The sequence below is a fragment of the Halichoerus grypus genome, chromosome 7 (assembly GCF_964656455.1).
Source record: "Halichoerus grypus chromosome 7, mHalGry1.hap1.1, whole genome shotgun sequence".
Lineage (NCBI taxonomy): Eukaryota > Metazoa > Chordata > Mammalia > Carnivora > Phocidae > Halichoerus > Halichoerus grypus.
Window position 1 is genome coordinate 150,508,898 of NC_135718.1, and position 26,950 is coordinate 150,535,847.

At 44.4% G+C, this 26,950-nt stretch overlaps 2 protein-coding genes across 2 annotated transcripts in view; one reads left to right on the plus strand and one right to left on the minus strand.

The window, feature by feature from the left end:
• The window catches only part of SDHC (succinate dehydrogenase complex subunit C), a 34,693-nt gene extending 17,646 nt beyond the window's left edge, over positions 1 to 17,047 (minus strand). The window contains exons 1-3 of the mRNA XM_036101468.2: positions 16,983 to 17,047; positions 10,992 to 11,048; positions 9,316 to 9,417 (exon numbers count right to left, since the gene is read on the minus strand). Of these exons, the coding sequence (XP_035957361.1) occupies positions 9,316 to 9,417; positions 10,992 to 11,048; positions 16,983 to 17,002 (179 nt within the window). The 5' untranslated portion in view covers positions 17,003 to 17,047. The remainder of the gene's footprint in view (positions 1 to 9,315; positions 9,418 to 10,991; positions 11,049 to 16,982) is intronic.
• Positions 17,048 to 21,455: 4,408 nt separating this feature from the next.
• MPZ (myelin protein zero) lies at positions 21,456 to 26,562 on the plus strand. Its single transcript, XM_036101465.2, has 6 exons — positions 21,456 to 21,612; positions 24,004 to 24,170; positions 24,421 to 24,634; positions 24,864 to 24,999; positions 25,139 to 25,199; positions 25,317 to 26,562. Exons 1-6 carry the CDS (start codon positions 21,516 to 21,518, stop codon positions 25,416 to 25,418), a joined length of 777 nt encoding a protein of 258 aa, XP_035957358.1. The 5' UTR covers positions 21,456 to 21,515; the 3' UTR covers positions 25,419 to 26,562.
• Positions 26,563 to 26,950: the final 388 nt, after the last annotated feature.

Below are 26,950 nucleotides of genomic sequence, written 5' to 3' on the forward strand. Positions count from 1 at the left end.
CACCTGGGTCCTTCCTTGTGCCAGTCACAAGACTGAAGTAAAAGGAAAACGAAGTGAGTTTTGTTGATCTAGTTTCATAGAATATACAGTCACCCTTGGACTCTTTATTTCTTATTATGTGCCCATAAATATTCACATTGAGCATACCATTTATTCCCTAATAAACTACCTATCCCAAATTTTTAAATCCAATTTTCCTGCATTTAGTAAATGTTTAATCCATGGTCATTTCGAAATACTTTGTCATCAAACCCCTTTCTAAATCATGTTCTGAATCATTAATTTGCCAGAGCATTTCTATAGAAGGACAACTAACACTGCTATATTCTGGATCTAGTTCTTTTTTTTTTTGAGATTTTTATTTATTTATTTGACAGAGACCGCAAGAGAGGGAACACAAGCAGGGGGAGTGGGAGAGGGAGAAGCAGTCTTCCCGCCGAGCAGGGAGCCCAATGCGGGGCTCGATCCCAGGACCCTGGGATCAAGACCTGAGCCGAAGGCAGACGCTTAACAACTGAGCCACCCAGGCACCCCTGGACCTAGTTCTCATGCTCGAGAGGATTGGTTAGTGAAATGGAAAGAACGGGAGTCTATGGATAAAGTTAACATTCATCTCGGAAAGTCTGCTTAGATAGGAAAAGCTGAGCATAATCAGACCATATTTTCAACACTCTACAGGGAAGCTACTCAAGTAGGCTGAAAAAAATCTCAAAAAGAAATTCTAACTATGTAATGAAAATGGTCACAGTAAGAAAGGAGTTATGTCCAAAGAAACCCAAAAAACTGACTAGACCCCACTCTGCTTACCTCAGACTTAACAGGATAAATATAAAAGGCAGAAGAAGAGCCACATAACAAAGAACAAGCAGAGAACAATGACATAATTTGGTTAGATAAATGAGGAGACTAAAACCCAGAATAAGCTGAGGCTTGCAAAAAATGTCAAGGACAACAAAAAGGGGCTTTTAAAATTGTATTCAGGGAAAGAAAGCCTCCTAACCAGGATGGACAATTTTATGTTAATAGATGACAGAGTACAAAGCAGATTGCTCAACTATTTTATTTGTCAAAGAGAATGATTATCAGACTGAAAAAGAACAAATATTGATTTGAGAGAACTGAAAAAAACAGAGGTGGGGAAATTGTAAGACACTGCTTGGCATTCCAAATGGACTTAGGGCTCGTGGCCAGCGAATGAAATCCCATGACTGGAAGAGCTACCAGATGAAGCGCGTGCACAGCTCTGGATATTTAGAAATACTGAAGTGAAAATGGGGGTGAGATGAGAAACTGCTGGAGTCAAATGTGACCCTAATTTTCAAATATGGTTACAACCACAGCCTGGGTCAGCTGAGTGCTGAGGTGGTAAGGAGATTTTAATTCCTAAACAACCACAGTACTATTTCCAGTCCCACATGACCTTCCAGAGTCTTGTCACTCCTTATCAGGCACGTAAGTATTGAGCCCCTTGAACCTGGGCAGAACTTCATGATTGATGGCCTCAAGAAAGAGAATGTAGCAGAACTGATATGGCATGACTTCCAAATCACACTCTCTCAGGCTGTGAGGAAGCCCAAATAGAACCTGAAGCAGAGAGCTCAGGTTGTAAGGCTCAGGCGGGGAGAAAAGGCCGGTGCCCCTTAACAACCAGAATCAACCCAAGTCATGTGAGTAAATGGATCTTCAGATTAATTCAGCCCCAGCCTTTGTGTTTTCTAGCGGAGGCCTAGACATCACAGAGCAAAGGCAAATCATTCCCACTATCTCCTTCCTTCCTTTATTTTATTCCCACTATTTCCTGTTTGAACATTAGGTAAGAGTCTAGTATAGAAAATCAAGACTGTTTTAATTCACTTGCAGAAAAGGTAATCACTAAGAGCCACTAAAATTTTCCCTCAGGAAAAATTTTTTTCAGGACATAATGAGATCCCTTTGAACACAGATTAGATCTTATTCATCTCTGTATTTCCAACTCCTAAAAGAGTATCAAGCACACTATAAGCAATCAACAAATACACTGATTTGAAATGTATTAATTTTATTTCCTTTTTGATTGTTACTGGAATGTTAATCAAGGAAAGCTAGAGACATAGGATATATGAATTTCAATAAGTTATTTAACAACCATGTTGCAAGTAATACTATCGACAAAGTAAAGAGCATTTCTCCAAGGAAGATATACAAATGGCCAGTTAGTATATGAAAAGATGCTCAACATCACTAATCACTAGGGAGAGGCAAATCAAAATTAGAACAAGATACCTCTTCACACCTAACCTTAGGATGGCTGTTACTAAAAACAAACAAAAACAACAAATGATGGGGCGCCTGGGTAGCTCAGTTGGTTAAGTGACTGCCTTCAGCTCAGGTCATGATCCCAGGGTCCTGGGATTGAGCCCCGCATTGGGCTCCCTGCCTGCCACTCCCCCCACTGCTTGTGTTCTCTCTCGCTCTGTCAAATAAATAAATAAAACCTAAAAAAAAAAAAAAAAAACCAAAAACCCAACAAATGACAAGTGTTGATGAGGAGGTAGAGAAATTGGAACCCTTGTACACTGTTGGTGGGAACATAAAACAGGGCAGCTCCTGTGGAAAACAGTATGGCGGGTTCCTCAAAAAATTAAATAAAGAATTACCATATGATCCAGCAGTTCGGTTCCACTTCTGGATATATACCCAAAAGAACCGAAAAGAGGTACCTGTACACTGATGCTCACTACAGCATTACTCACAAGAGCCGAAAGATGGAAGCAACACAAACGTCCACGGGTGGATGAATAGATAAGCAAAATGTAACGTACACATACAACAGAGCATTTATTCAGCCTTAGAAAGAAAAGAAATTCTGACACAGTCTACAATATGAATGAACCTTGGGGCGCCTGGGTGGCTCAGTCGGTTAAGCGGCTGCCTTCGCCTCAGGTCATGATCCCAGGGTCCTGGGATCGAGCCCCGCATCGGGCTCCCTGCTCGGCGGGGAGCCTGCTTCTCCCTCTCCCTCTGCCTGCCTCTCTGCCTACTTGTTCTCTCTCTCTCTGTCAAATAAATAAATAAAATCTTTAAAAAAATATATATATATGGATGAACCTTGAAGACATTGTGCCAAGTGAAATAAGCCAGGCACAAAAGGACAAGCATTGTATGATTCTATTTCATGAGATACCCAGAGTAGTCAAATTTATAGAGAGAGAAAATCGAATGGTTAGGGGCTGGTGCTGGGGGCAGAGGAGAATGGGAATTATTGTTTAATGAAGGATTCTGGAGATGGGTAGTGGTGAGATGGTTTGTACAAGGTGAATATGTTTTGTTTTTTTTTAAGATTTTATTTATTTGTGAGAGAGAGAATGAGAGACAGAGAGCACGAGAAGGAGGAGGGTTAGAGGGAGAAGCAGACTCCCTGCTAAGCAGGGAGCCCATTGTGGGACTCGATCCCGGGACTCCAGGATCATGACCTGAGCCGAAGGCAGTCGCTTAACCAACTGAGCCACCCAGGCGCCCCAAGGTGAATATGTTTAATGCCACTGAATTGTGCACTTAAAAATGGTTAAAATGGAAAGTCTTATATTACACGTTTCACCACAATAAAAAATGTTAAAAAAAATAAGTAAAAAGACAACCCAATTAAAAAATGAGCATAGGATTTGAATATTCCTTTCTCCAAAGAAGATATGTAAATGGCCAATAAGCACATGAAAAGACATTCAAAATCAATAAACAGATGTCGGAGAACCAGTGCGCTTACATTTATTTTATACGATTCAAGTTAAAATTAGAGCCATTGACTAGAAAATATAAGTTGCAGCAACTTCAATAAAAGAAGGGTCTTTCTGATGATAAGAGAAGTTCCCAAACTGGAAAAGTGGGGTAGTGAGTTCCTTGTATACTAGAAGTATACAAGCATAGGCAGACAACCACAAGAAAATACTGCAGAAGATATTTACTCATTAGGTACAACCGTGACTTTTAACTTCGTGCGTGTGTGTGTGTGTGTGTGTGTGTGAGCAGCACCTTTCTTGAAATGCAAAACGCAATATATTAAACAGATCAAAGTAAAGTTGCTTTGGTTACCCAGGGCCGGCGGCCTATAGTTTCACCTGCATGTTGGCCAGCCCCCAGACAACTATCCACAGGAGCTTAGTGGAATATCCAAAGCCCCAGGGAGCACTCTGAAAACCAATGAAGTTGATGATGAAATTAAATTTAATGGACCCTTCCAACTCTTAAGTTTTAAAAAGTTTTCATTTTTTTTTTTTTTAAGATTTTATTTATGAGAGAGAGAGCACACAAGCAGGGGGAGTGGCAGAGGGAGAGGGAGAAGCAGGCTCCCCGCTCCGGAGCCCGACACTCGGTCCCAGGACCCTGGGATCATGACCTGAGCCGAAGGCAGATACTTAACCGACTGAGCCACCCAGGTGCCCCTTGAAAAAGTTTTTTTTTCTTTTTTTTTAAAGATTTTATTTATTTATTTGACAGAGACACAGCGCAAGAAAGGGAACACAAGCAGGGGGAGTGGGAGAGGGAGAAGCAGTCTTCCCGCTGAGCAGGGAGCCCGATGTGGAGCTCGATCCCAGGAACCTGAGATCGTGACCCGAGCCGCAGGCAGACGCTTAACGACTGAGCCACCCAGGCGCCCCTGAAAGTTTTCTAACATCCTTTTCAGTGACTCTTGTTTTCCTGATAACTTAAACCCTGCATACATTTTTGCTTTGATAAACTGACCCAATTTATTAAGAGATAAAGAGTATCTCATATGGTGCTAACTTAACCTTATTTTCATGCCTCCTCCAAACAACTCTAGAAGTTAGTAATAGAAAATATGATTCCATAAAACATAAATCAGCCATCTTTCGTGGACATATCACCTTGGAAACAGCCCTGTGCTCCTTGATGCTTTTTTTTTTTTCCCTGCAAGTGTGTCTAGAGCTTCATAACTCTAAGAGCAAACAAGGTAATGAAAGACTCAAGCCCACTGCTTACTACCATTCGTTATGTGACTCAAGAAAAAAGGCCAGGGCTAATTATTATTATTTTTAAAGATTTTATTTATTTATTTGAGAGGGAGAGAACTAGAGAGAGAGCATGAGTAGGGGGGTGGGCAGATGGAGAAGCAGGCTTCCCACTGAGCAGGGAGCCCAACATGGGGTTCGATCCCAGGACGCTGGGATCATGACCTGAGCTGAAGGCAGCCACCCAGGAGCCCCTAGGCCAGGGATTTAAATATAGACTCAGAATAATATAATAGTAAGTTCTTCACCATTATAATCTCCCCAAATCTTTTCTCTCTTAAAAAAAGTTTTATCATAAAGTTGCAAGGATTAAGATCACTTATTAGTCTCCTTCTGTTTCAGTAGAATGTCCACTTTCTACAATCAGAATTATTTCTGGAATCTGGCTTGGAAAAAATCTGAAGCGTTGCGGTATTTGTGGAGGTGGTCAAAAAATGGCCAGCCTCCCTGGCAAGAACCCAAGTAAAGCGGGTAGTGGAGCTCAAGGACCAGCACAGCCGCCATCAGTGTTACCTCGGAGAACACCCGAGAAGCAGCTACAGATGCATCGATGCGCGCGTGTACGCCCGCACCTACGTGCGCCCCGGCGTCGGCATCGACGCGTGTGTGTACACTTGTACCTACGTGTGCCCCGGCGTCGGCATCAACGAGCGCGTGTACGCTCGTACCTACGTGCGCCCCGGCGTCGGCATCGACGCGTGTGTGTATGCTCGTACCTACGTGCGCCCTGGCGTCGGCGTCGGTGCCCGCGTGTACGCTCGTACCTACGTGCGCCCCGGCGTCGGCGTCGACGGGCGCGTGTACGCTCGTACCTACGTGCGCCCCGGCGTCGGCATCGACGCGTGTGTGTACGCTCGTACCTACGTGCGCCCCGGCGTCGGCGTCGGTGCCCGCGTGTACGCTCGTACCTACGTGCGCCCCGGCGTCGGCGTCAGTGCCCGCGTGTACGCTCGTACCTACGTGCGCCCCGGCGTCGGCATCGACGCGTGTGTGTACACTTGTACCTACGTGCGCCCCGGCGTCGGCGTCGGTGCCCGCGTGTACGCTCGTACCTACGTGCGCCCCGGCGTCGGCGTCAATGCGCGCGCGTGTACGCTCGTACCTACGTGCGCCCCGGCGTCGGGCGTCGATGCGCGCGCGTGTACGCTCGTACCTACGTGCGCCCCGGCGTCGGCGTCAGTGCCCGCGTGTACGCTCGTACCTACGTGCGCCCCGGTGTCGGCGTCGATGCGCGCGCGTGTACGCTCGTACCTACGTGCGCCCCGGCGTCGGCGTCAGTGCCCGCGTGTACGCTCGTACCTACGTGCGCCCCGGCGTCGGCGTCGATGCGCGCGCGTGTACGCTCGTACCTACGTGTGCCCCGGCGTCGGCGGACATACACATCCCAGCTCTCGCTACTGAAAAGGCCTGGAAGCCGTGACATCCTGGTAGCAATGAGCACATCCAGCACCCAGATCTTGACTGCACAGGAGCATTCTTGAAGAACTCCCACTGGCTGAGTGTGGGACAGTTTGGACGTCAAAATAAAGGAGAGTAACAGTGTAACCTTTTGGGAAAAATAGGAACTGTGAAATAATAAAAAATATGTATATACATTGTCTCTGTTCCTGGTTCCTGACACCAGAGCTCCTAAAACCCTTATAATTTCCCAAGTGATAGGAGTGTTAGGTATATTTTTTGTTCTAATATTTGGTCTTTGACCCTGATTCCTGACACACAGTTCCGAAATCCCTTGGAATTTCCTGGGTGGTAAGAGTGTCCTTTGTTCTAATGAGGTGACTCTGGATGGGAGCTGGTTACCAGAAAGACTGAGCCATGATTAGAAACTTGGAGCTTTCAGGTCCAACCCCTCTTTTTCCAGGGAGGGAAGAGGGGCTAGAGATTGAGTTAATATTTGATCATGCCTACCGATTAAGCCTCCATAAAAATCCCAAAAGTGAAGGATTCAGAGTTTCCAGGTCGGTAAGTATGTGCACATGTCAAGAGGGTGGTGTATCCCAACTCCATGGGGACAGAAGCTGCTGTGCTGGGAACTACTCCTGACCCAGAGGTACCTAAAAGGGTACCTGGTTGTTGATCTGTATCAGCTGTAATATCCCTTATAAGGAACTAGTAAAGTAAGTAAATGTTTCCAAGTTCTGTGAGCAATTCTAGCAAATTATTGAACCTGAGGAGGGGGTAGAAAGAACCCTTGATTTATAGCTGGTCAGTCAAAAGCCCAGGACTTGCAAACTGCCATCTGGAGTCGGGGGCAGTCCTGTGGGACTGAGCCCCTAACCTGTGGGGCCTGCACTAACTCCAGATAGTAAGTGTCCTAAATGAATTATTGCACACCCAACTGGTGTCCACAGAGTTGGAAAACTGGCTGGTGTGGGAAAAACCTCCATACATTTGGTGTTAGAAGTACTGAAAGCAGAGAGGAAACAGTGCTGTTTTTCCTTTAGCTGGTGTCATAAGAGTAGAGGAGAAATGAGTTTTTCCTTTTAGGAATCCTTGAGTCTGTACTGATAAAGAAAGCAAGCTTTAGCCTATTTATTAATTAATTAATTTATAAATAAATCTAGAGGGTATGATGGAATTAGAAAAAATATAATCTGGCAACCATCATAGTAATAACTGACTCCTAGTAATAACTAATAAATGCTGATGGTAAGTATCATCAACAGATGGGGGGCAGAAGTCTCACCACAAAATAGTTAACAATTAATAAACACAGTATCTTTATTCATTAACTTTATAGATGAAGAAACCTAAGCAGGCACATCTTAACTAATGATAAAAGTCAACATCGCCAGTAATGGGATATAAATCATTATCATGTGTAGCTACCTCCCCCCCCCCCCCCCAATGCACAGAAAAGAGCACAGCATCACCTCAGAGGTATTCCTACCAAAAATGAATAAATCACAAGAAAACGTCAGGCAAACCCAAACAGGAACATTCTAAAAATGTTAAGGTCATGAAAGATAAGGAAAGACTGAAAAACTGTTCCACACTGAAGGAGATCAAAGAGTTAAAGAGATAACTAAATGCAATATATGATCCTGGCTTGGATCCTGGACCTATAAAGGACATTATTAGGACAAGTGACAACATTTGAATGGGATCTGAGGATTAGATGGTGACACTGGGTCAAAGTTAATTTTCTGATTGTGATGGTTGTACTACAGAGTGTCCTTGAATTTTTTTTTTTTTAAGAGAGAGAGAGGGGGCAGGGAGGGGCAGAGGGAGAGGGAGAGGGTGAGAGAGAATCCCAAGCAGCCTCCATGCTCAGCACACAGCCCGATGCGACGACCCGGACTGACAATCTGACTGAGATCAGGACCTGAGCCAAAATCAGAAGTCTGGCATTTAACCAACTGAGCAACTCAGGCGCCCCTAGAGTGTCCTTGAATTTAAGAAACACACACTCAAGTATTAAGGGTTTGTGGTAGTCAGAATAACGACCTCCCTGAAGATGTCCATATTCTACTCCTTGGAACCTGTGAGTATTTTACCTTAAATGGCAAAGGGGAATTTAAAGTTGCAGATGAAATTAAGTTTGCTAATAAGCTCACCTTAGGCTAAGTAGACTATCCTGGATTATCCGGATGGTCCCAACATAATCACAAAGGTCCTTACAAGTGGGAGAGGCTGACAGGAGGGAATGGAGAAGAAATGTGACAATGGAAGCAGGGTCGAAGTGGTGGGAGGGAGAAGAACACCACCCATCATTGCTGGTTTTGAAGATGGAGGAAGGAGGCCACAAGCCAAGGAACTCAGAGTAGCCTCTAAAAGCTAGAAGAGGGTAGGAAACAGATTCTTCCCTTGAACCTTCTGAAAGGAATGCAGCCCTACCAACACCTTAATTTTAACCCAGTGAGACCTGCGTCAGACTTGTGACCTATGGAACTATAAGACAGTAAGTGTGTTGTTTTAAGCTACAAAGTTTGTGCTCACTTGTTACAGCAGCATTATAGGACTGATGGAACATCATCTCTGCACTTGATCTTAAATCATCTGGACATGCTAACAAGTTGGGAATGTGCATAAAGCTATACAGGAATTCAATGTATTGTTTCTATAACATTTATGTAAATTTGAAACTGTTTCAAAATAATGTTTTTCAATTAATGGGAATTACATTTTGACCCACCAGAATTTTCCAAATGGTAGTTCTACAGGATAAATTACCCTCTAGGACAGAAGACAGAAAATAGTCTTCTTATATAAAAGGCCTGAGGGAAATAGAAATAGTCAGAGACGCAATGGCCCAACCTCCAGAACCTTCACCCATTACTTCTAGACTCCCCAGTTCCAGAGACCTTACCTGTAGATAGTGATATGAGGAGACAGAGGACGGTTTAACTCAGTGTTCTTATTCCAGAACCTCTCCATTTCTTCCTTGGCTGTGGTTCCCAAAGGAACAGCACTAAAATAAAACGAGAAGCTTTTAAAATGATTAAAAGTAAACTTGGCTTAAGTTTTTACATAACAAAAAGTTAAATAAAAAAAGCTAAGCTCTAAGCTGGGCTGGATGAGCCCACTGCAGAAGGAAAACATGTTCGTCCACTCCCCTTGTCCCTATGCCAAGTCTGACTCAGTTATTAATAACCTCAATCACCCAGTGAGGTCATATCAGAGGAGAGAACTCTTCTTTCTAATCCCCAAACACACAGGTCCTGCAACAGAAGCTCAGCTTCTTTCATGCTGCACAGCAGAGCAAGGACAATATTTCAAAACCATTTACACAAATGGATCACCCTTTCCCCAGGCCACGGGTGCTGTCTCCTACATCACCACCTGCTCTCATCTGTTTTGTCAAGACTCCCTTTCATGTTCTCAAAAATCAAAAACTGGATCAGCTCAGTACCTCTGAACAGTTTCTTGGTTTCCCTTGTCACTGGGTTGGGTTGCAGCCAAGTGTTGAACAGCTGTGTTCAACAATTTATTATGTACCCATATTAAACATGACTCCATCCTCCTCAAGAAAATATAACCTACCCATAGATTACTTACTAATTACACAAAGAAAAGAACAGTAATTTCATAGTAGAAAAACACCTAGCAGACATTCCCTTATTCAAATGATCACATGCCCCCTGATGTGAATGTAACAGAGAATATACATCACTTAAGTATTACTCCTGACAAAAATGGGTAAACTGACTCTAATTATAGGAAATGGTCAGACAAACCCAACTTGAGACACTCTACAAAAAACTGGCCTGTATTTTTCAAAATGTCAGTGTCATAAAAGACAAAGGAAGGCTAAGAAGCAGTTCCAGATTAAAGGAAACTAAAGAAATATGACAAATAAATACAATGTGTGAGCCTAATTAGCTCCTGGATGGGGAACAGGAAGACTGTATTTCTATAAAGTACATTATATTGGACAAAAAGAAAATCTGAAAACTAACTGTATGCTGGATAAAAGTACCTCAATGTTAAATTTCCTGAATTTGATAATTGTGTTTGTATAATTATACTGTTATATAAGATAATGTTCTTGTTCTTAGAAGAAGTATTTAGAAGTAAAGCATCATGGTGTCTGCAATTTCATCTCAAAGAATTCAGAGAAAATACTAACAGTAATTAAATATACATCAGCCTTGACCACACTAAATTGTCAATATTAGACCAGGTTTGACCAACAAAAATAACAATTTCATAAGACACAACCTAAAATACATAAAACTCTAAGCAAACACAGCAAAATGTTAAAAACCGATGAATCTAGGTGAAATGTATATAGAACTCCATTGTACTATTCTTCCAACTTTTCTGAAAGTATAAAATATTTCTCAAATTTAAAGTTTAATATTCTTATCCATCCTTCTATTACCAGATGAGAAAAATAGTGACCACAATCATTAAATTTTCAGCCAACCATCTGCAACTTCCTTCTTTCATACGTACCCCCAAAATCCAAACCAACAACCCACTGCTGTTCCCTGAGGGAAGAAAAGTTAAGTCATAACGACCTCCACAAATTTAGAAACTTACTTTCTGATAGAGAGCCGAGGACTAAGGTGGGCACGGAGGCAATGACGGCCAACATGTCTGCAAGAGAATAAAGAGTCAATGGGGGGGCGCCTGGCTGGCTCAGTGGGTAGAGCCTGCAACCCTGAATCCCGGGGTTGTATCCCCCAAGCCCCACGTTGCGTGTCGAGATTACTTAAAAATAAAATCTTTAAAAAAGAGAGAGAGAGAGAATGAAGAGTCAACACACATTTAGAGATCAACCTCAGTTTATCAACTTCTCTATTTCTGTACCATGTTAGATTTAGGATTGGAGGGAAAAATTAGTGAGATGAAAACAAGGACAGTATCAATGTCCTTGAGATTATTTTTTAGCTGGAAAGCTACAACTTTAAATAACTGGAGAATAATCACATATATAACCTACAAATAAAAATAATGTTTTAGCTGAACATGAATAATACAAGATAAAAGAATAATCAGTTGATAATGTTCAACAAAGAATGTCATTTTTTTTAAAGTTAGGTGATGGTTAAAGGACAGGGGTAGGGGCGCCTGGGTGGCTCAGTTGTTAAGCGTCTGCCTTCGGCTCGGGTCATGATCCATCGGGCTCGGGCTCCCTGCTTGGTGGGAAGTCTGCTTCTCCCTCTCCCTCTCCCCCTGCTTGTGTTCCCTCTTTGGCTGTCTCTCTCTCTGTCAAATAAATAAACAAAATCTTTTAAAAATAAATAAATAAGTAAAAGACAGGGGTAAATAAGAACAAGAATAAAAATACACTTAGTTAACTGCTACAAATGGATGAATTAAGAAGAATAAGGAGTTTGTGGAAAGAGGGTTCTAAATATTAAGCTATCATTTTAGGAACTACCATCAAGTTCCAGACAAGCTGGATGAACTTCAAGTCAAAAAGTCTCTAATCATGGGGCGCCTGGGTGGCTCAGTTGGTTAAGCGACTGCCTTCGGCTCGGGTCATGATCCCGGAGTCCCGGGACCGAGTCCCACATCGGGCTCCCTGCTCAGCGGGGAGCCTGCTTCTCCCTCTGACCCTCTCCCCTCTCACGCTGTTTCTCTCTCGCTCGCTCTCTAATAAATAAATTAAAAAAAAAAAAAAAAGTCTCTAATCATGCAAAAAGCATGGGAACGCAAAGATTCCCCTGACCAGTGAAGAGTTACGTGAGGAGGATACACGTTTTCTACCAAAAAGTTGCTATTTTTGAAAGATATACATCAGTACCAAAACTGCTTTTCAAGTCTAAAACTAAGATGTGCCCAGGCATTCTATGGAAAGTGAATTTAACTGATCCAGAGTTCACACAGCATTATGAAAAAACGACCACTACACCCCTTTATTCACATTATTATATAAAATCTTTCCAAAAGTATTTAAGAAAGTTACGCAAGTGGGATTAAAATTAAAAATACATCGATTATACAAAAGTTTACATATATCTATTATATGTAAGGCACTGTGCGATATAAAATCTCCTTGAGATCCAATGATCTTCTAAAAAAAGCTCATGGTATCCCCCACACCACTGATACTAGATGCATAAACAGTTCAAAATCCCTATGCTTTACACTAGGACAGTAGAAGGGTCCACTATTTGAAGGCAAAATAATCCAATCAACACTTCCTTCAGCTCTTCCTTCTTTCCAGCTTTGGAGGCAAGAGGTGAATACTGACATTGTGTACCCAAGACTCCCAGAAAGGAGAAGTGGGAACAAATGTCTTCAATCAATTGAAGCAATTGTGGCTCTGGAGTTGCAGGGCATGCATTCCTCACACCAGGCTAGGTCCAGTCACCCAGCTACCCGGCAAGAGTTTGCAGATGTGGGTTGGAATCTACAGCACTCTCTGTCTAGTTCTATTGTTTCCCAGACAAATACCAATGTAAGCTTTCCACAAGGCCCTAACAGAAACTAGCTGCACCAACTCCATAGCCTTATTTGAAACATGACAAAAGTAGGTATCTATCCTTGCCTTTCATGTGAAACCAGGAACTCTGAAAAGTTCTACCAAGGACTTGGGCTTTATATGTTATAGCTACAAGGTAACAGTACTTTATTTTTAAATAACAAGCCAGAATGTATCATTCTCATTAGTATTGTTCCCTTCTAAATACAATACACATGTCTACCCAAAAATGTAAGCACTGCTCAAATCATTTCTGAAACTCTTCCCTGGACTGGGGCAACAAGTGATGCAGAAAGAACATTAAAATAAAAAAGTCAGATTGGAGTTCTAGTTCTGCATAAGTTGTGTAACTTTACAGAATCACTGAGCTGCAGCTTTTTCATTTATGAAGGGGATTGATAAGACCTACCTGATTGGTCGCTGGGAGGATTACATAAGAATATGTACAGAAAGGCATTCTCACTATCTCAGCAATATCGCCCATATACATAAGATATTACTAATATTTCATTGGTCTCCCCAAGGTCTTTAGAATTCACATCATATTCTTTTTAAAACCCTCAGTGGTGATAAAAATATTCATCTGCTGAAAATGGATTTGACTTTTGGAAAAAAACAGAAGTTATTCAAAGCCAAGTCTATGTAATCAAACTAAATAAAACCATTTTTGGTCCAAAACAAGATGTGACTACAATATAATGAGTTTCTCTTATACGACCTCTAAACTTGATCTGATGGTATGCCAAAAAAGTTTTAGAAATAACTGGGGTAAGGGCGCCTGGGTGGCTCAGTCGTTAAGCATCTGCCTTTGGCTCAGGTCATGATCCCAGGGTCCTGGGATTGAGTCCCGCATCGGGCTCCCTGCTCGGCAGGAAGCCTGCTTCTCCCTCTCCCACTCCCCTTGCTTGTGTTCCTGCTCTCGCTGTCTCTCTCTGTCAAATAAATAAAATCTTAAAAAAAAAAAAAAAGAAAGAAATAACTGGGGTAAGAGCAACACTAAAATAGATGTATAACTTTGAAGGACAGGATGACGAGCAATCTTTTGTATACAAAAGTTCTCATTAATGGCTCTTAGCACCCAACCTACTCCCAAGCTACAACAGAAGACACCCTGATTTCTTCTTGTCTCTCACCCCCCCATATATATGCGAGGCATCACCCAATCCTATCAGTACTATCCAGGAAACTTCGATCCACTGTTTTAGTCCTTATCCTTTTCATTTCTCACAAAGAGGACTATAAGAGGAGCTCCTCAACTGGTCTCCCTAGCAACTCTCTCTTCCCTATCATTCAATATTACCAAAGCTAACTTACTGAAAAATAAAGCTGATTTCATTGCTCTTCTACCCCAAAGTCTTTTAACAGTTCCCTGCTGCTTGCAGTATAAGGTCCATATGATAGCGAAACAAGGCCTTTCTCAACACAGCCCAAACCAACTCTCTGGACCCATTATCCCACAAATTCCCTTCAGCCCCTTATATGTCTACCACACCCAGTATTATACTACATACACCCAGACAGAGGATGCCTTCTTAGGACCACATGCCTTTGCTTGTGCTGTAGAGTGGAACCTCCCTCTCTGATAAACTCATCCTTCAAAACCCAACAACTCCTAGATGGCGACTTCACCGTTTCTTTAGCCTTACTTGCACCTGCCTTGCTTCTACACCACTTCTTCCTAACTCTATATCAACACCTATTATGTTGCTTAATAATTAATCTATTTACTTATCTCCTATGCTAGCCTGAGCTCTTCAAGGATAGGACTGGAACGCTTTGTGTCTAGAACACCTATAATAATGTCTGACACATAGAAGAGGCTCCAAAAAATGGTTTGTAAATGAATATGCTTATTTTAAAAAGCTGTCTTATATATTTAAAGTTAGACCTTATTTTTAGAGGTGTTTCACATGTAGCATTTTATATGATGAGCAACGTGCAGATAGTTAATGACTTTTGGTGACTTTGTGCTTAAGCAGCATGAACTTTATTAGACAGAAGCCTAGCTGTTCTTAGCTCAGTTCTCTATCTCTGTCTTGGCTTTGGCAAGTCATTCCTTGAGTGAGTGCCAACAGAGCTTGCATTACTCAGCAGGTTATTTATTCCTGGCTAGTCTGTGAACTGTTTAGGGAGTATACAAATTATAGAGCACTATTCAAAAGCCATGACATACAGTACTCTGAGAACTAATAATTTTTAGTTAGCCAAGCATTAAAAATGTTTAACCAATACTTCTTTTAAGTGGGCCCAAGTTATTGCTATTTTCATTCACAAATGAGGAAACCACAATTATGGAATCAGTGACCTTGACTTGTCCAAAATAAATGGAATTTGTGACAATGCCAGAACTAGAAACCAGCTCCTAGAATTGCCTAGAAGGCATTTTCCTTTGAGGCTAAATTAGCACATTATGAACAGTTCCAAATCCCTGTAGTGAAATGGAATTTGACTCAGAAAAAAAATTGGGGGGGGGGGGTGCGCCTAGGTGGCTCAATGGGTTGGGCGTCTAACTCCCAACTCCCATCCAACTGATTTCAGCTCAGGTCATGATCTAGACTGAGCCCTGGGACTTCGACCAGCTCTGTGCTCAGCAGGGAGTCTGCTTGAGATTTTCTCCCCTCCCGCGCACGTGCTTGCTCTCTCTCTAAAATAAATCAATCAATCTTACAAAAAAAAAAATTAATTCCCTATGTCTCCTCTTCAGAAAGCCCTTGTGAGACAAGAAGAGAGAGGTACCCTTCCCATGAGCTTCAGATTACTTCTAATGAAAAAGAAGTCTATTTCTTGGCATTGAATCCTAGTGGTGACCATACTACACGTCTCAAAATGACACTGTCTGGACATACTTAATGAGTACGATAATTGTCAGCTTCTAAACAATAATCCTGAAACTCCTAAAATGAACTGTTTAGAACCAATATGATCATTTCAAGCTAAATGTTAATTCTACCAAAAGTCCCTGACATCTACCAAAATGTGATATATCAAAGAATTCAAAATCATTCAATTATGGTAAAACTACCTGGAATAAAAAATGCAGTTCTGGCAAGACTGGCCCTGGCTCACCTTAGGAAAAAAAGAAAAGGAGGGACAGGGAGAAAAATGATCGATTAAGATAACCCATTCCTGATCTCAACTCCAAGAGAGATCGTTTTGTCACAGAGAAAAACTAAATAAAGTCCCTCTATTTTTTTTACTGGGTGACTGAAGTGGAAAGAGAAATGAGAAGACATTTGGGGAAATCAGGAATTAAATCTCAACAACATTAAAACTAACTTTCCATAACAAATATTTTCCAAAAATAGGCCTGGCACGAAACTAAGCCGGCATTTGTACCAGGAGTGTCTAAAGTCACTTAAGTCGCTGTGTCTAGAAAGGCTCTGAATAGAGAATGGAGCCTAGAAAGAGGACAGCTCAGAATGGAAGAAAATCTAGGGTACTTCTCCGGACAGTGAATGACCTCGTATAGGAAAACTGAGACACCCGCTCCCCCTTCCTTCTCTCCCCAAGTAAAAAGAGAAACTAAACTTGAATTCCCTGGGCTGCTGTGGGGCACTAGAGCGACCGCTATGAGCGCTATTGCTAATCGCCAGCGCGATAGGGATCCCGTCCGCCCGGGGCCCGTTAGGAACTCAGTGCACACTCACTGCCAGCAACTAGCGTTTGCAGGAGTTATAAGCAAAGACAAAGCACACCAAGATCCCTCTCCCCGAGGCCCAATTCCTGAATAAGACCTCGAAGTCCTAGCGGATGATCCGCTGACCTCGAAATCGTAACTTTCCTCTCTCGGAGCTTGGCTCTGGGTGCGGCCCCGAGAGCCATCTGGGGTGAAAGTACTGGAAGTGGGGGGAAGTGGAAAGGGCGACAACCGCGCGACCCGTCGGTAAGGAGTAGGGACGAGATAACGGGCCAGTGACCCCGAGCACGGGAGCGACTGGGGAAAGAGAAGGGGCCCTAGGACTCCACAGCGCGCGGCACGCACACCCGTGGGCCCTTTCCCTGCCCAGGCACGGGACACACAGCCGTCAGCAAGACGTAAGGGGCAGCGCAGGCCTCCCGAGGGCCGCGGACACCGACTCCCAGCCCCAGGCTAAAGTCACCTCAACAAGAGCGCAGCCATCTTGAGTTCCGGTCTGGACGGAAGTGACGCCCAACGTCCCCGCCGCCTTAGGGCGGGGTCTCTATCACGTGACAACACCAGCTCTTTATAAAGGATGGGGAGTGGCTGTGTTGCAGCTTTGTTCAGACTCTTGGTTTTCTCTGGTCGTCTCCTCTCTGCCCGGTCTCCTTCGGCTGGCTTCCTCCAGAATTTGCCAGGGGTTCGGCATAAATGGCGCTGACTCAGACTTTACAGTGTGCATTTTACCTGTGAACATAATTCATTTTGTTTCGCACTACTGAACATCTGATTTGCCCTGATTCTTCACCAGGCACTCCTCAGTCTAGTTTCGCTCCACCTCCTTCCCCCGTAGGCCGGCCAAGGCACCCAGGGAAACGGGCTCCATCCCGTTCTAGTGGGAAGCTTCGCCAATGCAGAGATACACAAGTTGAGACCCAAGTTGAGGAAGGAGCGTGAGAACGATGCAGACCACCATCCCAAGACCAGGGAGCCTCCTCTAACCACCTGGATTAGCTTTGTGCCCTACAGTTCCTGGGCTTGAGCTGCCGCCTGAGCTGGACGCCCACTAGTCAAACACAACGCTCTTTTGTTCCTTGTTTCAAGGCTATGTGGATGACACCCACAGCTAGAAGAACCCGGGGTGGGGGAAAGCTCGCTTTGATTTTTAAACACACACACACACGTGTGTGTGTACATATATATAGTTTTGAGGAACCCAAGCACTGCAGTCAATTGCAGAGCACTTGTGACTTAAGGGAGAAAAAGGGAATGAGAAAGGAATAGAAAATGAAAAAGTTCTTGAGTCTCTTTTTTTTGTGGGGGGTAGGAGTGAAGGAGACAGCCTAGAGCAACTCCTACAAAAAACATTCAGCTACATTAATATTCAGATCTCATTTATATTTAGCACTCCTGCACTTCTTTCAGGATTTAAATAGCACAAATTCACTTATTTCTTCATCAAATGAAAATACTATTTTGCATTTCTATAATACTTGACAATGAAAGCACTTTTATAGACTTTTGGACTGGAAGAGACCAGAGAGGCCCTCAGACCTGATTTTCTATCCAGTGCAGGGATCTCCTCGGCAACACTTAGGGCCACTAGTGTTCAAGACTCTGCTGTGACACATTCAGTAATAGTTACCTCAAAACTCAAGTTTCATTTAGTGAACAGCTTAATCATTAGAAAGTTGTTATGTTAAAATATAGTTTTCTGGGGGTACCTGGCTGGCTCAGTCAGTGCAGCATGCGACTCTGGATCTTAGTGTTGTGGGTTCAAGGCCCACGTTGGGTGTAGAGACAATTTACAAATAAAATCTTTAAAAGTAAGAAAATAAAATACAGTTTTCTGCTATTGAACTTCCCGTCATTGATCCCACTGTGGCCCTCTGGCATTTCACATTAACAAATCCAATGAATACCTCTTTCACTTAGCTCTTTAAATAATTTCATTTTATATATGTATATAAGTTATATATATTATATGTATTTTATATTTTATATATATTTTTATATATATAATATTTAATTCCCATTCCCTTTTTCTTCCTTAAGTCACAAGTGTTTTGTATATATAACTTATATATACATATATAAAACTTTAAAGTTATATATATAACAAAATATAATATATACTATATATATATAGTTTTATATATAAATAGTTATATATATTTATATATATATATATATAACCTTCTGCCAGAGTATGTGAAAGTGCTATAGGGGATTCAAAGATACAAACATGTAATTGTCCTCAAGAAGCTTATAGCCTTAGCAGGATTAGTAAATAAATAAATACAACAAAGAAAGTAGCAATCCCATGAAAGAAAGTATAGGTAAAACGGGTGGGTAGATGAAAGTAGAAAGTGATTATTTGCAGCTGGGGAGGTGGGGTTAGGGAGGTGTAATTGACTACAACAACATGCTGTGAACATTTACTGATGATTTTGCCTGTGGAGTTTATGATCAAGTCCCGTATTTAGAGTTCCACAATCCAAACCCAATACCAATCACAGAACCCACCATCCCCTATGTAAGGAGATGACAGGTAGGTACCAGGAGCCTGGGGCTTTCCGGGTGAACCTGCAGTGGTCCCACTGCAGGAACAACAGTGGCCTCTCTCCTCAAAGTAACCTGTAGGGCCCGTAATTGATGGAAATTAATCACATTGAAATTCAAACAAGACATTAAGTCAAGCCCCTTATCACCAGGGTTTATCTTAAAAATAAGCAGGAGGAAAAGCAGTCTAGCCAAGGCCTGAGGTCAGAGAAAGAAAGGGGAAGAAAGAAGGGAAAACATTTCAAATGGGAGTATGAGAGTTTCAGTGAAAAAAAAATCATTTCAGATAATCCCAAGGAGGGAAACAAAGGAGGCAGCAATCTGCAGTGCTTTGGTCTGAATGATTTTTTGGCTGGATTTGTCTTAAAACTCAGCTCTGACCATGTAGACATCCCTAACCCCACACATTACTCCTTCAGGAAATTCTTATTGTTAGGAGTTAGTTGGACAGTTAGGTAGTCAGGGCCAGGGTCCCCAGCAAGAAAGTATGGAGTCAGGACAGCTAAAATAAAACAGCACTAACACCCTGTTTTGCAGTTTAGACAGGACCACACTAACGTTCTGCTTTGAAGCCTTTGCAGAAATGACTTCTGCAAAATGTCTGAAAATAAGGCAATTAACCACAAAGCATTTGTCAGTATCACAGGGCAAAGGGCAGTTAAGACATTAAACCCCCAGATGTCAGCAAAAAAAGACCATCAGCACAGAGACGTTAACCTAATAGGTAGACAGATACATGACCAAGGCCCTGATTGGCATGACTCAGCACACCCTGATTGCTTAAGACAGTTCTGCAAAAGAGCTCATAAAAACCCCTAAACTTAGACACTCCGAGGGCAACCTTCTCGGGCCCCCCTCCCTCTTTGGGAGCTTTATACTACTGCTCAATAAATTTTGCTTTGCTGCCCACCACTCTTCATCTGGTCTACCTCTTCATTCTTTGAAGTGGCATGATGAAGAACCACAAGCACTAAGGGGACAAAAATCATGTAACATTATGATATACCAATTAAACCCACCCTCTTTTGTCTGCCATTTAGTGCCCTTAACGAATTGGCTTCAATTCTCCTGTACAGACTTGTTTCAAGTTCCCCCAAATCAAGTCAAAGTGGAGGGCACAAGATCTGCCTTGAATATGCTCAATATTTCACAAACTTACTCAACACACACACACAACACACACACACACACACACATTTTCCTACTTCTTTGTTTTTGCTTTTGCTATTCTGCCTAGATACCTTCACTACCCATTCCATATCTAATATTGCCTTCTACATACAACTCCCCCTTCCTCTGAACTTCATTTATTTTATTTCCTTATTTATTTAGGGCTCCACACCCAGCGTGGAGCCCAGTACAGGGCTTGAGGTCACAACCCTGAGACCAAGACCTGAGCTGAGATCAAGAGTCAGACATTTAACCAACTGAGCCACCCAGGCGCCCCAGTTTACTTTTGTTTTTAATCTCTGTTACATAACAATCTCCCTGACGTTTGTGAAGTATTGGGCATATTCGAGGAGACGTGGTTGAGCCCACCTTGGTATTCTCAGCATTTTGTTCTTCTCTCTACTATGGCAAGCATCATGGTTTATTATATTGGGTTATTGATGGGTTCATCCTCTGCTCCTCCCTTCTCTGCACCCTCCCAACTAGATTTTAAACTCTTTCAAGGAGAAACTTAATTTTTATTCCTCTTTCTGTTACCCACATACCCATACTTTACATACAGCCGGCACTCAATACAATTTTGTTGCCTTGTTCTAAATTGACATGGACTTAAACTGCAGTGTGAGGCATTGAAAAATTCTCTGATGAAGAGGGAAAGCTCAGGGGATTCTTCCCTGGATATTTTCCAATGGGGAAAAGCTCTATCAGGGAAGAATCACCCAGGATGCAGGGAAATGGAAAAAAAAAAAAAGGACTCCCAAATGACCTGGTCATCTCAAGGAGCCTGTAATGCAACCCATAGTCATAAAACAAAACAAAACAAAACACAAAAAAACAAGGGATATCCCATTTTCAAGTCCTCTGGGGGACCCACTCTCTGGTAAGGAAGCTACAGAGGAATCCCTTCCCTGAGCCTTAGGATTTAGGTTCCCCTGCCCATCTATCCCTCAGAGAAGTGTGTTTATGTCCCTCTTTCTGTCCCTCTCCCTCTCAACCCCCCCACCCCAGCATTCCAGCCCAGGGCAGGGGGAGGCCAGCAGACACAAAGCCCTCTGTGTATGGGGTGGTATGTGTCCCCCCCACCCCTCGACCCAGAGGACACAATGCCCCTTCTGCTCCCTGTGCTCTGCCCCCCTCCCCACCACCTCTTAACTGCACATGCCAGGCTGCAATTGGTTACTGGCTCAGGACAGCCCCCTCATACTGGCACCCCAGGGGATTTTAAGCAGATTCCAGGAACACCCCGCTCAGTTACTTGTCCCCCACTCTCCCAACCCCGCAGATGCTCCGGGCTCTAGCCCCTGGCCCAGCTATGGCTCCTGGGGCTCCTTCGTCCAGCCCCAGTCCTATCCTGGCTGCGCTGCTCTTCTCCTCTTTGGGTAAGTGGAGCCGCCCCAGGCTGGGGGCCCTGGGGCTCAGGATGTCTCTCAGCAACCTTCTCACTGCCTTTGCTGCAGTCCTCACTGCAACCAAAGATTGAGCAGGAGCAGGAAGGTGATATTATACTCAGGGGGGTGGCGGAAATATATATATATATTTTGGAGGGACGCAATAAAGGTATTCTGTGAAGGGAGAAGGTAAAAGAGTGTAGAGAACTTCCCTGAGGTGGACCTGACTGGACCCAGACTGGAAAGTAGTAACATGGCCCCAGAGCCATGCTGAGGGCCTGGTGGGAAGCGGTGTTATCGCGTGGTAGGGAATAGGATCAGACACCTGGGTTCTGGTCCCTACTCATTCCCTAGTAGTGTGTGAGGTACTTAACCTTAGTTTCCCTCAATAGAAAAGTCAGGGAATGTGATCTAAGGAAGGAGCCCAAGGTTTGTGGTTCCAACTCCTCCAATCCTTTGTCTCTTGGTGCCTGCATTTCTCCCTGTGGATCCATTGTCTATTATGTGGGTGAGTGGAATAGAAGGGAGATTCTATGAGATTCTAAGATCTTGTCCATCTAAAGTTGTCTTCCTTCAAAAGTTAATCAACCCCTTCCTTACCCCATGGCAGATGTTGGGTGAGCAAGAGGAGGTCAAAGTAGGGTTATTCGAATGGATGCTTCCCTTCTCCAAACTGCCCCAAAGCCTAGTACCATAGATAAGCAGTAGGCAAACTGAGGGTGAGAGAGAACTGCTCAGAATATCCAAGGTTCTCTGCTGTCAGCTCTTTGAGTCCTAAACCCAGAACCCATACTCTTCTGGGTGTTGTACCGGACTACTCTGGGACACCCAGAGAAAATGTTAAAGATAGGGAGTTAGAGACGGTTATAGTGAGGGAAATGGGGAGAGGCAGTCTTGGAGAATAAGGAAGAGAGTTCTGTCCCAGAACCTGTCCCACCCATAGAACCGTTGAGCAGAACTGAAGGGCAGTGGTGGATGTTAGAACAGGAGGAATAGAAGTTAGATCCAATGAATAACTTTCGTTGCTGCATTTGGGTTTCCCAAGAGAGCTCTAAGAAGTGAGTCACTGATATTGCATGCTGAGGTGGGAGATTTGAGACTATGGAGCAGGAGTGGGGGGGTTAAGGGGTAGGGGGTGGCATAAGCCCCCAACATTGGTCAGACAATGGGTCCCTGTTTGTTTGGTTGCTTCCTCCCCCTCCCATAGAACAAAAGGGTCTACAGTTGCCCCCACCCAGGGCCAGCCCACACACATAATCTCCCTGGAATGGCCTTCCTTGTGTGGGTGAGTCTTGGGAGTGGCACTGGGCCAGAATGGCCAAGAGGAGGGTGAGGAGGGTCAAACCACAGAGGGCTCACATGCAGAGTCATCTGAGCTCTGGGCTCAGGGGTCTTCCTCTGTACCCAGCTTCCCCTGAGAGGGGTACAAGATCCTTCTCTCCCTGACCTCCCAGTCAATAGCAAGCTGTATGGCAACTAGGGATTCAGCAGTGAGGACAGTTGAGCCAGGAAAAAACATTCTTTAGTTATTTTCATTTTTTTGCAAGAAATTTGAGTTTGTGATGCTGTGAAATACTATACAGCTGTTAAAAATAAGATTGATCTATATGAATCAACATGGGAAGCTCCGATCGACCAACTGATCGATAGATAGATAGATAGATAGATAGATAGATAGATAGATAGATAGATACTATATAAATATTCTTAAGTGAAAAAAACCAAGTAGAATATGATGCAATGTATGTCAAAGGAAAAGAAAGATCCATAAAACAAAACTATTTCATATAAGCACATGTACATCTTGAGTTTGTTTAGTTTATATTACACTTGATACATAGAAAACGGTTATGCACTAAATTGATTAACAGTCAATTGGGAGAGGGGACTACAGGAAAGGAATTGGTTGGGGGGGTGTGTTAAGAGGAACTCTAGCTTTATCTCTATGGTTTGAATAGTTTATAAAAAGAATGCAAAATGTAGTACTGTATAACTTATAATAAATTTTATTTTTTATTTTTTTAACTTATAATAAATTTTAAAAACCTTAAAGCCTACATCTAAGGGGTGACTTGAGAGTTAAATACTGACCCAAAGGGAAAGTGAGACGTGGAGACAGAATCCAACTTCTGGAAGTCCTCAAGAGAGGTCTGTTACTGCTGATTTCATTTCCTTTAATGAACATGCTAAAGAGCTTGAACCAACAAAGTGTTCCCACCCAATTATTCAGTCAGCCCAGAGAGATTTGGGCTTGAGAGTTGATCATTGCTTCCCCAGCTTTGCTATGGCCTCTGACTCAGCTCTTGACTTCCTATTGGTGTCACTTCCTCTATATGCCTCATTGAGCACACCTGTGCATCTGATTCCCCTCTCTGCTTGCAGTGCTCCCCCCAGCCCAGGCCATTGTGGTTTACACGGACAGGGAGGTCCACGGTGCTGTGGGCTCCCGGGTGACCCTGCACTGCTCCTTCTGGTCCAGCGAGTGGGTCTCAGATGACATCTCCTTTACCTGGCGCTACCAGCCCGAAGGGGGCCGTGATGCCATCTCGGTGAGTGCCTGCCGGGGGGGGGGGGGTTCCCGGGATTGGATAACGAAAGGCTGGCTTTGAAGAACAATAGAAAAGAGCACTTGGGCAAAGGAGGGGAAATCGTTTAGGAGCCATAACCCTAAGTTTGGCAAGGTAAGCGGCAATCTGACTAGGGCCTATCTACACTCTCTCCCCACCCCCAACTACCCTCTCCAGCTCAGGATCCCTTACCCTGAGGCTACACTCACATACTTCTCCTCATTCCTCATAGATCTTCCACTACGCAAAGGGACAACCCTACATTGACGAGGTGGGGACCTTCAAAGAGCGCATCCAGTGGGTAGGGGACCCTCGCTGGAAGGATGGCTCTATTGTCATACACAACCTGGACTACAGTGACAATGGCACCTTCACCTGTGACGTCAAAAACCCACCAGACATAGTGGGCAAGACTTCTCAGGTCACACTCTACGTCTTTGAAAAAGGTGTGAGGGGGTCTGGGAATACGCAATGGGGTGGGTATCGAGGAGGACTGGGGGGCTGGGGGAAGGGGCAAAATGCCTGGGCGATTGTCCTTCAGGCTCTGGGAGGGTGGGCGGAAGGCAGCCTTGGCTGAGAGCTGTACATCCCCAACAGCAGGCGACAGGTGTGGGGCTAAGACCCAAAGGGGCATGACCCTGCTCACTCCTTTACTTCTTTTCCCTCCCCTCCTAGTGCCAACCAGGTACGGGATAGTCCTGGGAGCCGTGATCGGGGGAGTCATAGGGGTCGTGCTGTTGGTACTCCTGCTTTTCTATGGGATTCGGTTCTGCTGGCTACGCAGACAGGCGGCCCTGCAGAGGAGGCTCAGGTAAGGGGAGCCTGTTGCCCATCTGGACAGAGACACTCCAGTGGGGGTGGGGGGGCAAAAGGAAGAGGAGGCTGTAGCTGCCCTGGAGGGGGCTCCGGCCTGGAGGGGGGCAAACCGACAGCAACCCCTTTCCCTGCAGTGCCATGGAGAAGGGGAAATTGCATAAGGCCGCGAAAGACTCGTCGAAGCGTGGCCGGCAGGTGAGTGGGAGCTGGGGCCTGGCCGAGCTGGGGCGCTGCGGGGCAGCAGTGAGGGGTGGGGTGGGAGGAGTCAGGCCCCAGCAGACCCGGCCGCTGACGCGCGACCCCTCCCTGCAGACGCCAGTGCTGTATGCCATGCTGGATCACAGCAGAAGCACCAAGGCGGCCAGTGAAAAGAAGTCCAAGGGGCTGGGGGAGTCTCGCAAGGATAAGAAATAGCGGTTAGCGGGCCGGGCGGGGGGTCGGGGGACAGGTCCGGAGTCCACCAAAGGTTCTCAGGTGGTGGTCATTGAGATGGAGCTACGGAAGGATGAGCAGAGCTCGGAACTCCGGCCTGCGGTCAAGTCCCCCAGCAGAACCAGCCTCAAGAACGCCCTCAAGAACATGATGGGCCTGGACTCAGACAAGTGACCACCCCCCGGGCCCTGCCAGAGCAGGGGAACCTGGGCTCCTCTTAGCCCCTGTCTAGGTGCTTTCCTCCTTAGCTCCCCAGCCCCCGCCCTGCCCTCAGCAGCCTTTGAGATGTAAGTTTCATTCCAAACTTCATTCCCCCCCCCCCCCCCCCCCCGCACTTCCTATTTTCCCCCACCTTCCTTCCCCGGCTTGCTGGGAGCCCAGGGCCTGACCCTACCCTTCACCAGCCCCAAGGACTGTGTGTTTGGTGCCTGTCCCTCCGGCACCGAGAAGAAAGGGACCTTGATACCCTGTGCCTCAACCCCAGGCCACCTGGCCTTTCCATCCCTTGCACCACCCAGTGTGTCCCTCCCTCTGGCTTTCCTTTCTGACCCTCCCTCCCCTCCATCAGGTGGCCCAGCTCCATACTGTGTCCTCCCAGCTAGCTAACATCCAGATCGTCCAGATCAGACTCTCCTTCAGGGTTTATTTAGGTTGTTAGTTATTTTTTATTTTTTAATCCATTCTTTTTTGTTTGTTTGCCTGTACCCTCCCCCCATGACTGAGTACCAATGACGTCATGTGGTTTTTGCAATTCCCCACTCCCCATTATATCCTTAATGGAGAGCCAGCCCAAGCAGAGGGGCCCCTGATGCTCAGTCCTCAACTACAGGATTGGTGCCCCTGACCACTTTGGAGCACTGTTCTGGGACTCAAGGTCATGGGGAAGGAGAGACAGAGAGAGGCAAAGAATCCTCACAGGTCAGAGGATTGAAGAGGGGCCAAATAACCCTTAAGAAATGGCTTTTAAACAACCAAAGAGAAAGGAGAAACAAATGGGAAATGGGGGGGGAGGGGAGAGGCTGCACTCCCAGCCATAGGGGATTGTTAGGATTTTTCTACATTCTGTATATTTCTTCACAAACTCCCAGTGTCCTTAAATGTTTAATAAACACTGACATTTCCAGAAGTTCTGCCTCCATCTCCAATTTCCTCATTCTCCTGGGAATATCCCCGCCCCTTATTCCATCCCCAGCCTCCTACCTTCTCCCATCCTTTCCCTCTCCCACTCTTCTTCCTCATCTACTGGTTTCAGTTAAGAATTTGGCTTTATGGTATGGACTTCCATAGTAGAGTGGAAAAAAACTCTGAAATCAGCTGACAAGACACATTCAACAAATACCCAGTGAGCTTACATTATGTGCTATTACACGGGTTAAAACACGGACTCCCTCTTTGCCAGGATCTTAATTTTGAAAATATGTCAGCCAATCACTAGCTGTGTGGCCCATGGCTAGTTCTTTGATTTTGGTAAGTCTGTTTCTGCATTAGTAAATTCAGATGATACCTGCCCTGCT